The 12362-nt window shown below is 34.2% G+C and overlaps 1 protein-coding gene and 1 long non-coding RNA gene across 6 annotated transcripts in view; one reads left to right on the forward strand and one right to left on the reverse strand.

Annotated features, from left to right (window-relative positions):
- MON2 (MON2 homolog, regulator of endosome-to-Golgi trafficking) overlaps positions 1-12362 on the reverse strand; it is a 111140-nt gene that overhangs the window by 13290 nt on the left and 85488 nt on the right. For all 5 annotated transcript variants that reach the window (XM_003586085.6, XM_002687551.7, XM_010805233.4 and 2 more), the window contains 4 exons: positions 10751-10941; positions 6226-6286; positions 4781-4904; positions 1158-1365 (listed from right to left, as the gene is read on the reverse strand). In XM_003586085.6, coding sequence (XP_003586133.1) covers positions 1158-1365; positions 4781-4904; positions 6226-6286; positions 10751-10941 — 584 coding nt within the window. The remainder of the gene's footprint in view (positions 1-1157; positions 1366-4780; positions 4905-6225; positions 6287-10750; positions 10942-12362) is intronic.
- Positions 1364-8464, forward strand: LOC132345293 (uncharacterized). Its single transcript, XR_009494526.1, has 3 exons — positions 1364-1798; positions 1887-2098; positions 3196-8464. It is a non-coding gene; the product is annotated as an uncharacterized lncRNA (long non-coding RNA).

Below are 12362 nucleotides of genomic sequence, written 5' to 3' on the forward strand. Positions count from 1 at the left end.
GGTCCTAAAAGCAGAAATACAAATAGCAAATAAGCATTGGTAATTAAAGAATAAAAAAAATTTTAAGGCAAATTAATAACTTGCCTTTAATAATAATTAATAGTTATTAATAATCAAGATTATAATAAATCTGCCTAGTTAATAACAATCAGATTATTTTTCATTCATCAAATTTTTAAAAGATAAGTGATAAAATGGCAAATAATTTTAAACTGCTAAAAACTGAGGAGAAGGATAATAATATACTCCTGGGAGGATGTAAACTGGTAGAAGTCTCTGATAGGCAATTTGTAATATATATCGAAACCTTTTAAAAGGTCTGTATCTTTTGACAGGTCAATTCCAACTCTAGAGATTTATTCTAAGTAAATAAGAATGTACACAAATACTTAGGGTTAGTGATTTACCTCTCCAATACTGCCTTATAGAAGGGGATCCACAGTAATTTCCTAACTCTTTTCCTGACTTAGATTACTTTGTCTTCCAATATCATGTTCTGTTTGATTCACTTGCTTTGCCTTAAATTCTAACTTACACATTAAAAACTAGGTTGGCAACATAATCCAATTTTTTATTGTATTTTTTTATGAATTCTGATCTGTACCCCAACTTTGATTAGCCTTGGCTTAGCAGAAAGATCTAGAGCTTGACCAAATGAGAAGGAAATCAGTTTAGGTACAAGGACTTAATTAGGCCAAGTAGATGAAAAGAAGATACAAGATATGGCTAGATGACTTACAGAGAAACCTTGAAATGACTGTAAAACAAACAAGGAAGTTCATAAAGTATGATTTAACTATTATTTTCTCTCTAGAGAAATTAACAATCATGTGTTCATACAGATCCACAGGTCCTTAAGCAGAAATCCTTGGGAAGATATATTTTAGAATTCATTTTTTTTCCAAAATAATATAAGTAACTTGGTATGTATGTCATATATTACTTAACCCCCATGAGGAGTCAGAAAAGGCATCCTATAATAAACACACTAATATATATGCAGCAAAACTTATGAATATTTACATTGTATGGAATAAATAAAATTATAAACAGCCTCAAGTTCAGAAATATTTATGAAAACACCTTTCTCAGTTTTTTAAATTATTAACAACTATGATAGTGTATTTCTTTAATTAAAAAAATATATATACATATACCTTGGAAGAGGGCATTTGCCACTTAATCTTTCATCCTCTATATAACGATGTAGTACATCCTGAGACCTCTTAAGAAGCACTGAGAGTGCCATTCGTGAGATGTAGCCTTCTTGAGGTGTTGTGACTTTATTACTGAAGGAAAACTGAAGCAGGGTTTCAAAACACATTTTAGAAAATTCTTCTCTCAAACGAATATCAATCTCTGCTTCTGTAGAATTAATAATGTTTGATGGTTAATACAAGGTTAAATAAATATACTCTAGTGATACAAATTCTTAGCAATGTAGGAATAAAAGGAAATTTCTTAAGTGGTAAGGAGTATGCATGAAAAACTTATGTGTGTGAGAGAGAGAGAGAACAATTTTCCCCCTTGCAAGATCAAAAACAAGGCATGACTATCCACTCACATCACTTTAAAGTTTTCATGTCCTGGTCTTTGGTTACACTTCAACAGCACTATAGAACACCTCTCAATAGAGTCTTCCACATGGTCCAACTTGGAATAATCCATTTGATTGTCTCTTTCATTTTTTCTCTTGGCAGCATCTTCCCCAGACCCTGACCTCTGCTCCGGTCTGGACTAGTTGCCCTGTGGATATGCTGTCCAGTTATCTCCTGGAACCAGTCTCTGGCCTCACCCTGTGAGTTTTTTATTCTCTCTTGTGTTATATCTTACTTTCTAGATCTTAACGCTCTCCCCTTTCTTGATTTACTCCTTTGTTTTCACAGAGCATATTCTGCAGTTCCTGAGAACGTGAATGGGAGGAAGTAAAAATTTTGAGACTACATTTCTGAAAGTGTCATTTTACTGTCATACTCAAAGTGTAGTTCCTAGCACCATCAGCATCACCAGAGAATGTGTTAGCATATTCTCATGCCTCACTCCAGACCTACTGAACCAGAAACTCTGGGGTTAAAGCCCAACAGTGACTTCCCTCCAGGTGAGGATAATGCACGCTGACATTTGAGAATTACCATTCTACATTCCTCACTTGGCCAACAGCTGGGCCTAGGTATAAAACTCGGCGTTAATAACCTTTTCCATTTGACTCTGAAACCACAGCCTCAATGTATGTGAGCATTCAGTGTTGCTACTGAGAAGTCCAATGTCCTTTTGACCCAACTCTTTGGTATTTGAACTTCTTTTTGTCTTTTCTGAATCTTTTAGCGTCTTCTCTGTATCCCTGATACTCTGGTATTTCACGATGACAAGACTTATTGTGAGTCTTTTTTTCTTTCACTATTCTGGGTACTGAGTGACCACTTTTTTTTTTTTTTAATCTATGTATTTATTTTTGGCTGTGCTGGGTCTTCATTTCTGGGCAGGCTCTTCTCTAGTTACGGCAAGCAGGGACTACTCTCTAGTTGCTGTGTACAGGCTTCTCACTGCGGTGGCTTGTCTTTTTGTAGAGCACAGGCTCTAGACATGTGGCTTCAGCAGTTGCTGAGTTGTGACTCCCAGGCTTCAGAGCACAGGCTTCAAAGCTGTGGTGCGTGGGCTTAGCTGCTCTGAGGCATGTGGAATCTTCTTGGACCAGGGATAGAACCCGTGTCTCTTGCATTGGTAGGTAGCGTCTTTACCACTAACCCACCAGGGAAGTCTGTGAGTGACCACTTTTAATCTGCAGATTTATATCTTCAATTTGTTTCTTTAATAACTTCCTCTCGAAGTTTTTCTCTTTTTGGAAGACCTACTGTCAGATGTAACATCCCTGAGATCCATTTTCTTTCCTCTCAGATTGTCCACTTGTTTGTCTTTGTTCTACTTCTAGGTTTTTCCTTAATGTTTTCTTCCAACCTTTCATAGAATTTATGTCAGCTATCATATTTTTAGCTTCTTTGAACTCTTTTGTGTTCTAACTGTTCCACTTTAACAGCATTTTTCTTGTTTTATGAATGTAAAATCTTTTATCTCCTTGAACATCCTAATTATAATTTTTTAAAATAAATGTTTTCTATGGCTCTGCATTTTTATCTCTTTCTTCCCAATTTTTTCTAACCTCTCAATTGTTTTGGTCTTTCTCTTTCGTGTTGGCAGATTTCCTCAACCATCTGTGAGCTCTGGCTGTCAGATCATACTCAAGAACAGGGCACCAAATATCACTGGAACCTCTGTGTTTATAAGTTGACCTTATTTATTAACAAAAAGACTTTGTATGTATACATTTAAAGAAAACTCCAAGTTAAAGATGAAAAATTTGTGTCTGATTGTAAAGTCACTGGAAGAATATACATACATGTACCTTCTTTATCTTGGTACAATTAATACTATAAATAGCAACAGGTATCATCAAAAAATTGCTATAAAAAGTATATATGGTAATTCAATAGTCCTTATTTAACAGAATATTTACATGTAGTTATAAATATGGTTCTTAAAATGTATTTTATAAAAACTGATCTATAATTTTTAAATATTCTTAAGAAGTTAACTACATTAAATGGACTTCAGAAATTTTTCTCTGATGTTCTAATGTTTGTTAAAAACTTAACATTCAGAAAACTAAGATCATGGCATCCAGTCCCATCACTTCATGGCAAACAGGTGGGAAAACAATGTAAACAGTGACAGACTTCATTTTTAGGGGCTCCAAAATCACTGCAGATGGTGACTATAGCCATGAAATTAAAAGATGCTTGCTCTTTGGAAGAAAAGCCAACCAAGAGAGCATAATAAAAAGCAGAGATATCACTTTACCAGCAAAGGTCCGTCTAGTCAAAGCCATGGTTTTTCCAGTAGTCATGTATGGATGTGAGAGTTGGACATAAAGAAAGCTGAGCACTAAAGAACTGATGCTTTTGAACTATGGTGTTGGAGAAGACTCTTGATAGTCCCTTGGACTGTAAGGAGATCCAACCAGTCCATCCTAAAGGAAATCAGTCCTGAATATTCATTGGAAGGACTAATGTTGAAGCTGAAACTCCAATATTTTGGCCACCTGATGAAAGAACTGACTCATTGGAAAAGACCCTCATGCTGGGAAAGATTGAAGGCAGGAGGAGAAGCAGATGACAGAGGATAAGATGGTTGGCTGGCATCACCGACTCAATGGATGTGAGTTTGAGCAAGCTCCAGGAGTTGGTGCTTCAATCCATGGCATCAGAGAGTTGGAAACAACTGAGTGGCTGAAATGAATGTTAAACCTGCACTTTACCAGATTATTTTAAAAAACTGTCTGCACTAGGAAAAAGAACCAGTTTGTAAATGGACTAACTGCAATTTATAGTCCTGAGAGGTTGGTATTAAGATCTTTATTTTATAGATGACAAAACTGACACTTGTTACCCAACTATTAAGTTAACCAAGTTAACTAAGTGGTAAGAATATACACTCATTACTTCACAATAATCCATGACTTCACAAAACTGGCTAACTTATGTCAGCCTGCAATGATTTAGGTGATTTCCATAAGTACTCTGCAATTTAATTCATCACACACAATTCATAGAATATTTATCACATTTTTCCCTCATAAAGCTTAATGTTCTACATTACATTCTTTCTTAACCATTCACCCATTTACATTTACCACAATTGTAGAAGTAACATTTCTACAAGTCAGCTTCTTCAAAAATATTTCAGTGTTTATTAACATTTTTAAAAAATCATTGAAATAACATACCTGTAAATGAAGATGACTGAGAATGTATTGATCCTTTATTAAGCATAGTCATTATCTGACCAACAAATTCCTTAGGAATAAAATTGGCATAAGGCAATATCTCAGTGCTGATAAGCTGAACTACCTAAAACAAAAGAGGCAAATTCATTATTTTTTAAGAGATAATAACTTAAAGAATAAAATTTAAATTTTATTTTAAAAGAGTATCAGAATTTTTCCTAATAGATGTATAAAAGCATTTTAATGTTAATATAGAGGATAATTAGTTTGCTTCCCTCATGTGTCTTAGTGAATAAACTTTATTACAAATAATCAATACTACAAACTGTTTCCTATACAAATTCAATACATTTTGATATTCAACATGATAAATGCAAAGTATGCTCGGGAGAAAAAAAAATCAGCATATGAAATACATCCATGTTAGAATACCATATCTAAAAAGGGACTAAGAATAAGATTTAAATCACCTTTTAGTACCATAAAAATGAGCTATTAAGAAGTTATATTCATTTTTGTTAAATAGCTTATTTCTAACATATAATGTATTATTTTGCCTTTTAAAGAAAAACAAAAGTTTGAAGAAGAGTTTATAAGAGTTAGTACAGCAATGGGACAAAAGGCAATACTTTACATCTGTATATGATGCCAACGCTTTTTATGTAATTTATTTGATTTGTTTTATTTAAAAAGTTCCCCTATCCCACTTACAGGGAAATAATAAACCCCCTCAACCAAAAATCCATAACTGAAAATTACTTGTTTAAATTCCATTTATAATCAGAAGAATATATTCTTTAAAAAACATTCATTATTTGTTTCTGCTGCTAAGTTACTTCAGTCGTGTCCAATTCTGTGTGACTCCATAGACGGCAGCCCACCAGGCTCCCCCATCCCTGGGATTCTCCAGGCAAGAACACTGGAGTGGGTTGCCATTTCCTTCTCCAGTGCATGAAAGTGAAAAGTGAAAATGAAGTCGCTCAGTCGTGTCTGACTCTTAGTGACCCCATGGATTGCAGCCCACCAGGCTCCTCCATCCATGGGATTTTCCAGGCAAGAGTACTGGAGTGGAGTGCCATTGCTACAGCTGGTTAAAAATAGAGAAATCTGAGCAACTTATCAATTAAATACAAACATCTGATTTGTCAAACTATAAAGCTCTCAAATACATGCTCACTGATAGATTTATTTTACTAAATTAACTGCTCTTTATTAAGTGGACACAATTAAGTATCTAGACAACATGCACAAAGCTAACAAATATAAAAAAGTAGTTTTTTAAATATCAGTGCTTTAAAAATTAAACTTTAACCTTTTTGAGAGTTTTAATGTTTTTAGGTTCATATTCAATGTATCACTTTATGTTTTAAGCAATTTTACAGTTTCAACATTTTTATTATTTGGTTTGTATAGTCGTAGGAAAATGTTTTAAATAGATTCCTCACCTCAACATCAATACTTTCATTTCTTTGAAATTCTTGAATAGAGAGGTTATCTGGAGGTATGCTAAAAAATATAAACAAATAAAAGACTTGAGTTTTAAAGGTAAAATACTTCCTGAAAATACAAACAGAATCTCAACATCAAAAAAATTTCCTCATCCAAGTTAGAACATTATCATTTATTTAAAAGAACAGTTATTTCTTAAAGTAATTAGTATTCTAATTACAAACATGAAATTTTAGCTACAAAAATACTTGGCTCAATCTTGAACTAAATAAAATCTGTAGAACTAAACGTCTTTTAGTACTATGAGTGAAAAACAAGGAAAAGTAAAAATACTATCATCTGGAGTCACAGCAAAAATTACCATTGTGACAAAAACTGAATTCACTTATATTGCCAGTGATTTAAGACAGCCATGGTCAAGATGCTTAATTATTCACTCAGTGACAGCCCATTAATCACTAATTTGTAATAAATATGATATACTAAATATATTTATAATAAAAGCAAACATCTGAAAAGAGGACTGATTCAGACTTTCTAAAGCAGAAAACTGTTCCACCAAAATCAGAATAAATCAACAGTTCTGAGAGACCCAAAGTCAATTCTAGACCCTGTGGCTCTTAATAAGAATGGGCAGTAAAGTTCTATTAAGCTTATGAAACAATGAAATATTAAGCACTTTTACAAACAGCTGAGAATAGGATGATAATGATTATTACAATAATAATGACAGCAAAAATTAGAAAGCCAACCACTGTATTAAGAGCTTTATTCACAGTATCACCTATATTCACAGTAACCACAGGTATTCCATGTAATTGACAGAAGAGGAAACTGAAGCTTTGAATGGCTAGTCATATGACCAAGACACATTGCAAATAAATGACAAACCACAATTTGAACCTAGACTTATATCTGAACCTAAATTCTGCTCTTTTATAAAAGTTATAAATGTAAGAACAGTATTACTTTAGATTGTTTAGTATGTTTAGATTTAGAGGTAGAGTATAGAGTTTTATATCTAGAGCTATTCTTGCTCTATTTGGTATTATCTGGTTTATCTCATTACATGTATTAAAATAGACACACACAGAGAAAATACCAATTGGCTAACTACCAATTTAAAAAAGCTTATCAAGAACATACAGTATTAACATTATTGGGATCACACATCAGAAACACTAAACTACTTTTTAAAAATATATGAGGGAAGGGAATAGTGTACAAAGCTGAAAAGTTTACTTCTAATTCTAATGATCAATAAAATCAGACATTTATTCAACTGTGGACAGGCTGAATATTCTGATCTCAGAATTCACTATAGTGGTTATTTGTTTTAATTTATAGTTAGTATTCTTACTAGATCTGGGAAAGACAAAAGACAAATGGAGAAGGGGGAAGCAGAGGATGAGATGTTAGACACCATCACCAATTCAATGCACGTGAATTTGAGCAAATCTGTGGAAACTGTGGAGACAGGAACCAGGCATGCTGTGCAGTCCATGGGGTTGCAAAGAGTCAGACACAACTTAGCAAGTGAACAATAACAATCCTTACTAGATATTGTGAGCATATCAAAAAACATTGGTTGAGCTTTTAAAACCACAGATGATTAACAGAATTTACCTATAAATTATGAAGGGAGATAGTCAATATTGTAGGTACAAATGGGACATATAAGATTGTTATAGTCTAAGTTTGAGAAGTATAATGGAAATCTTAAAAAAAATTTTTTTTCATGAATCCTTATTTGACAGAAAAGAGACTTCAAACTGATAAAATATTATTTGTATTTTTCTTCAGTTCTGTCTGTATGGTACATTAAATTTATTTTTTGAAATGTAATTCATACCATAAAATGTATCCTTTTAAATGGTACCATATAATGCTTTTTAGTATATTCACAAAGTTGTACAATGGTCATTTCTAATTCTAGAATATTTTCATCACCTCCAAAAGAAACTCTGCATCCATGAGTAGTCATGCCTTATTCTACCCTCCTCCCAACTCTGAAACACAAGTCAAACCGTATGTGACCTCATTTGTGTTTGCATTCTTTCACTTAGCATAACGATTTCAAGATTCATCTATATTGTAATATGCATCAGTATTTCACGGCTAACTATTCCACTGTATGCATGTACAAATCAAATTTATCCATTCATCAGAACATTTGGATTGTTTTCATTTATTTGGCTATTATGATAATATTGCTATAAACATTCGTGTACAAGTTTTTGTGTGAATGTTTCAATTCTTCCGGGTAGTACTTAGTGTTTTTAACTGAAGGTCAACAGACCATAACTGTATGAATTCCCACTAGCCCATGTGTCTTCTAGAGCACGGGTCCCCAACCCCATTAGGAACCCAGCCACACAGGAGATAAGCAGCTGTTTTCCATGAAATTGGTCTCTGGTACCAAAAAGGCTAGAAACCACTGTTCTAAAGAACTACCACCGTGTTTTGGTATTAAAAGGGTGTTTGAATGAATTCCTAATAGACCTCAAGTGTCTAAGTAAGTAAGTGGAGTCGCTCAGTCGTGTCCGACTCTTTTCAACCCCATGGACTGTAGCCTACTAGGCTCCTCTATCCATGGGATTTTCCAGGCAATAGTACTGGAGTGGATTGCCATTTCCTTCTCCAGTGGATCTTCCTGACTCCCACATTGTAGACAGACGCTTTACCGTCTGAGCCACTAGCGAAGTCCAAGTGTCTACCAGGCTACAATCTTTTAGTTTCTCATTTTTAACTGGATTTTTCTTTCACTCATTTAAATAATTCATTCATTTATGAGAGCCCTCAGTGATGTTCAAAGCCTCTCCTTTCTTCTAGTTGATTTTGGTTTTGTTTTCTGTTACCGTACTGCCTTGTGAAAGCAGCTTGCAGACCATAAACAGTTGGGAAACAGCACAGAGAAAGGTATAGTATGCTTGCATTGGTATCAGTAAGATTTCTAGAGGTAAGAAATATGTAAGAAAGCGAAACAAAATCTGACTAGTTATGGAAACAGAAATTAGGATCACATATCATTGCTTCTAATTCTGAAACATCAGATAAGCTCTTATAGAGAAAAAATTTAAGTTAAGCTTCTGCACTCTACAATTTCTGCACTCTACAATTTTTCTTTACTAAATAACTAAACATTAGAAAGACAGACAAAATTTCTTCATTAAATCACTCTGCTGTAGACTCATCTGATCATTGTCAACGTGCCAATGTAAATTTTTCTTCACGTATATGAAATTTATAATTTAAATGATTTCAAACTAGCAATTTAAAATGGTTACACAGCAGTACATGGCATATTCATCATTCTATAGTTTAAAAAAAGTGATTAACGGATAAAAAAAACAAAACAGAAAAACTTTTGTTATCACAGAATTTCACCACTATAGCACAAAGGAAAATTAGACTGTAGGAGTACTGAAGACTGCCTACCTATCACAGCTATTAGTGATAAGCCCATCTCTAATAAAATGGTACATTTTAGATCAGTGCTGCCCAACAGAACTTCCTATGACGGAAATGTTCAATGATCTGCATACAGTGCCCTCTATAGCAACCACTAGCCACAAATGAGACATGGCTAATCAGACTAGCTAATGAGACTGAAGAACTCAATTTTTAATGTGACTTAGTTAATTAAAAGGAGAAGGCAATGGCACCCCACTCCAGTACTCTTGCCTGGAAAATCTCATGGACAGAGGAGCCTGGAAGGCTGCAGTCCATGGGGTTGCTGAGGGTCGGACACAACTGAGAGACTTCACTTTCACTTTCCACTTTCATGCATTGGAGAAGGAAATGGCAACCCACTCCAGTGTTCTTGCCTGGAGAATCCCAGGGACCGGGGAGCCTGGTGGGCTGCCGTCTATGGGGTCACACAGAGTCAGACACGACTGAAGCGACTTAGTAGCAGTAGCAGCAGCAGCAGTGACTGCTGTATTAGTATAGCTTTAGACAGACTGGAGCAGATTCCTCATTCAAAAAATTTAGCCCACATTTCTATTATCCTATTCTCATTCAGTGAGGGGCCAAAATACCATCCTTAAGATACACCCTCTGTTGCACATTACACAATGAAAATTTCATTCTTCTTTGCACAACTTAAACATCTTAAAGAGCTGTTCATTATTACCAACGATCTTATTTATTCTGAAAAAAACTGATTTTCTGATATGGTTCTTCTCTTGTGATGCTAAATGGACACTAGATTTTTTTAACAGATCTTCTTAGATTCATCAAGTTAAAACCATGGCTCCTTAATTATGATTTAATCATGTGGTCTTATAGAAAAGACTCCTATCTTACAACCAGCAACATGGTAAAGAGCAAAATTATCCTCTGCTTACAGATAATGTACCCAGTGCATAAATGCCTAACTCGTTCTTTGTATACAATCTAGCAATCTTAATAGTCAATTAGTTAACTAATGAATAACGAGAAATACTGTTCTTAGGCAATTATAGGTATAATGTGCACTTCTTGAAAGATTGTCTTAATTGTAAAAATGAATGAGCTGACCTTTTAGTAAAGAGAAAGTCTTCAAAGGTGTTGGCTAGTTCCGGCCACATACTGTCAAATTTTCCCGAAGAAGCATGTTGCCGGGCAACAGGTAGCCCAATAGAAAGAACTTTGAGGAGAGAAGATACTGCTAGTTTCCAAGTGCTTTCAGAAGGGCAGGAATACTTCAAGCTGAGGGGAACCCTAAGAGTCTGGGAAAATAAAGACAGTTTAAGATAAATACTAATTAAAACAAACACTCAGCTTTTAACTACTTTTTTAAAAAAAATTACAGCTTCTCTTTGTTCTTATAAAAAATAAGATAAGCATTTTCATTTTAAATAGATGTTACTTTCTAGAAAGGCCAATTCTCAGACATGGTTTTCAAACCATACTACCTAGAAAGATATACTTTTAAGTCCTATGTCCATTTTACAAACAATGACCCTGAAGAAGTAATAACCATTTTTGGACCGTAGTTTCTCATCATAAAATATAAGGATGTTTTCTGAAAAGTTAAGAGTAGTAAATTTACAATCTTGCAGCTTCTCTAATGCAGTTATAAACTTAGAGCATTCTGCCGCAGTTCTCCTGGCAACTAATTTGATGAATGGGGTCTCTTCTATCCAAGAGAGATCAATAATTTTTTACTAATGGTTAGGTAAACATGGCCTAGAGAATATTACTATGCTTTATATTTTATCTCTAAAATTTTTTGAATTTTATATTCTACACTAACATTTTAATGTACTTTCTTCCTTTTGCAAATATTTGAGAAAAACTGGTAATTTAAGAATTTGATTGACTTTATCTTCAAAGTCACAGCATAGCATCTGTATAATGACTGAAATAATGAGACTTACTTTCTAATTGGTCAACTTGCTGTTAATCATTAAAGAACTAATTTGGTGGCTTAGAATGAAGTTCCCTGGTCATAGTTCTATCCAACAACTAGAAGACTAGACTGACCCAACCATCATAGTGAGTTAGCCCAGAGCACTATCAATAAACAGTTCCAATATACCATCTGATTATGTTCATGAGAGTGCCCAGACTCTATTTTTATACAAAAATTCTAGTCTGAGAAAGATAAAAATTAAAAGAGATACATTTTCATAATTCAATGTTATGGAGTGAACCTAAAACCTGATTTCATCTTCCACACAAATTATTATTGAATACTTACATAGTGAACATGTGAACCATTACACAATAGTATGATAACAAAAGATAATTTAGCCTACCCAGAATCTTTTTCCCCTCCCCACATCCAGTTGGAAATTAGGGTAAGGAGATGATCAATTTATTAAGCCAATCAATCTATTCCATTTCTCTGGCCATAATCACTGGTTCAAGACTAGGCATGGAACTAAAGCTGGTTCGTTTAAGGTTAACTGTAGTAACTTAAGAATAATCTGATACACACACACACACACACACACACACACACACACACTTTCTGCTGACATATAATCCCTTTATTAGCCTACAACTATGAGGAAAAACATAGGATATGTAGTCAACCCTTGGAAATCAGAACAAGGAAGAAAAAAATTTGCTTTCTGGAAATAGTACTGAACCACTGGATACACCAATCCCAAAGCCCTCCCTCTATCTCTGACTTTTCCAACTA

Source organism: Bos taurus, chromosome 5 (genome assembly GCF_002263795.3).
Source record: "Bos taurus isolate L1 Dominette 01449 registration number 42190680 breed Hereford chromosome 5, ARS-UCD2.0, whole genome shotgun sequence".
Classification (NCBI taxonomy): domain Eukaryota; kingdom Metazoa; phylum Chordata; class Mammalia; order Artiodactyla; family Bovidae; genus Bos; species Bos taurus.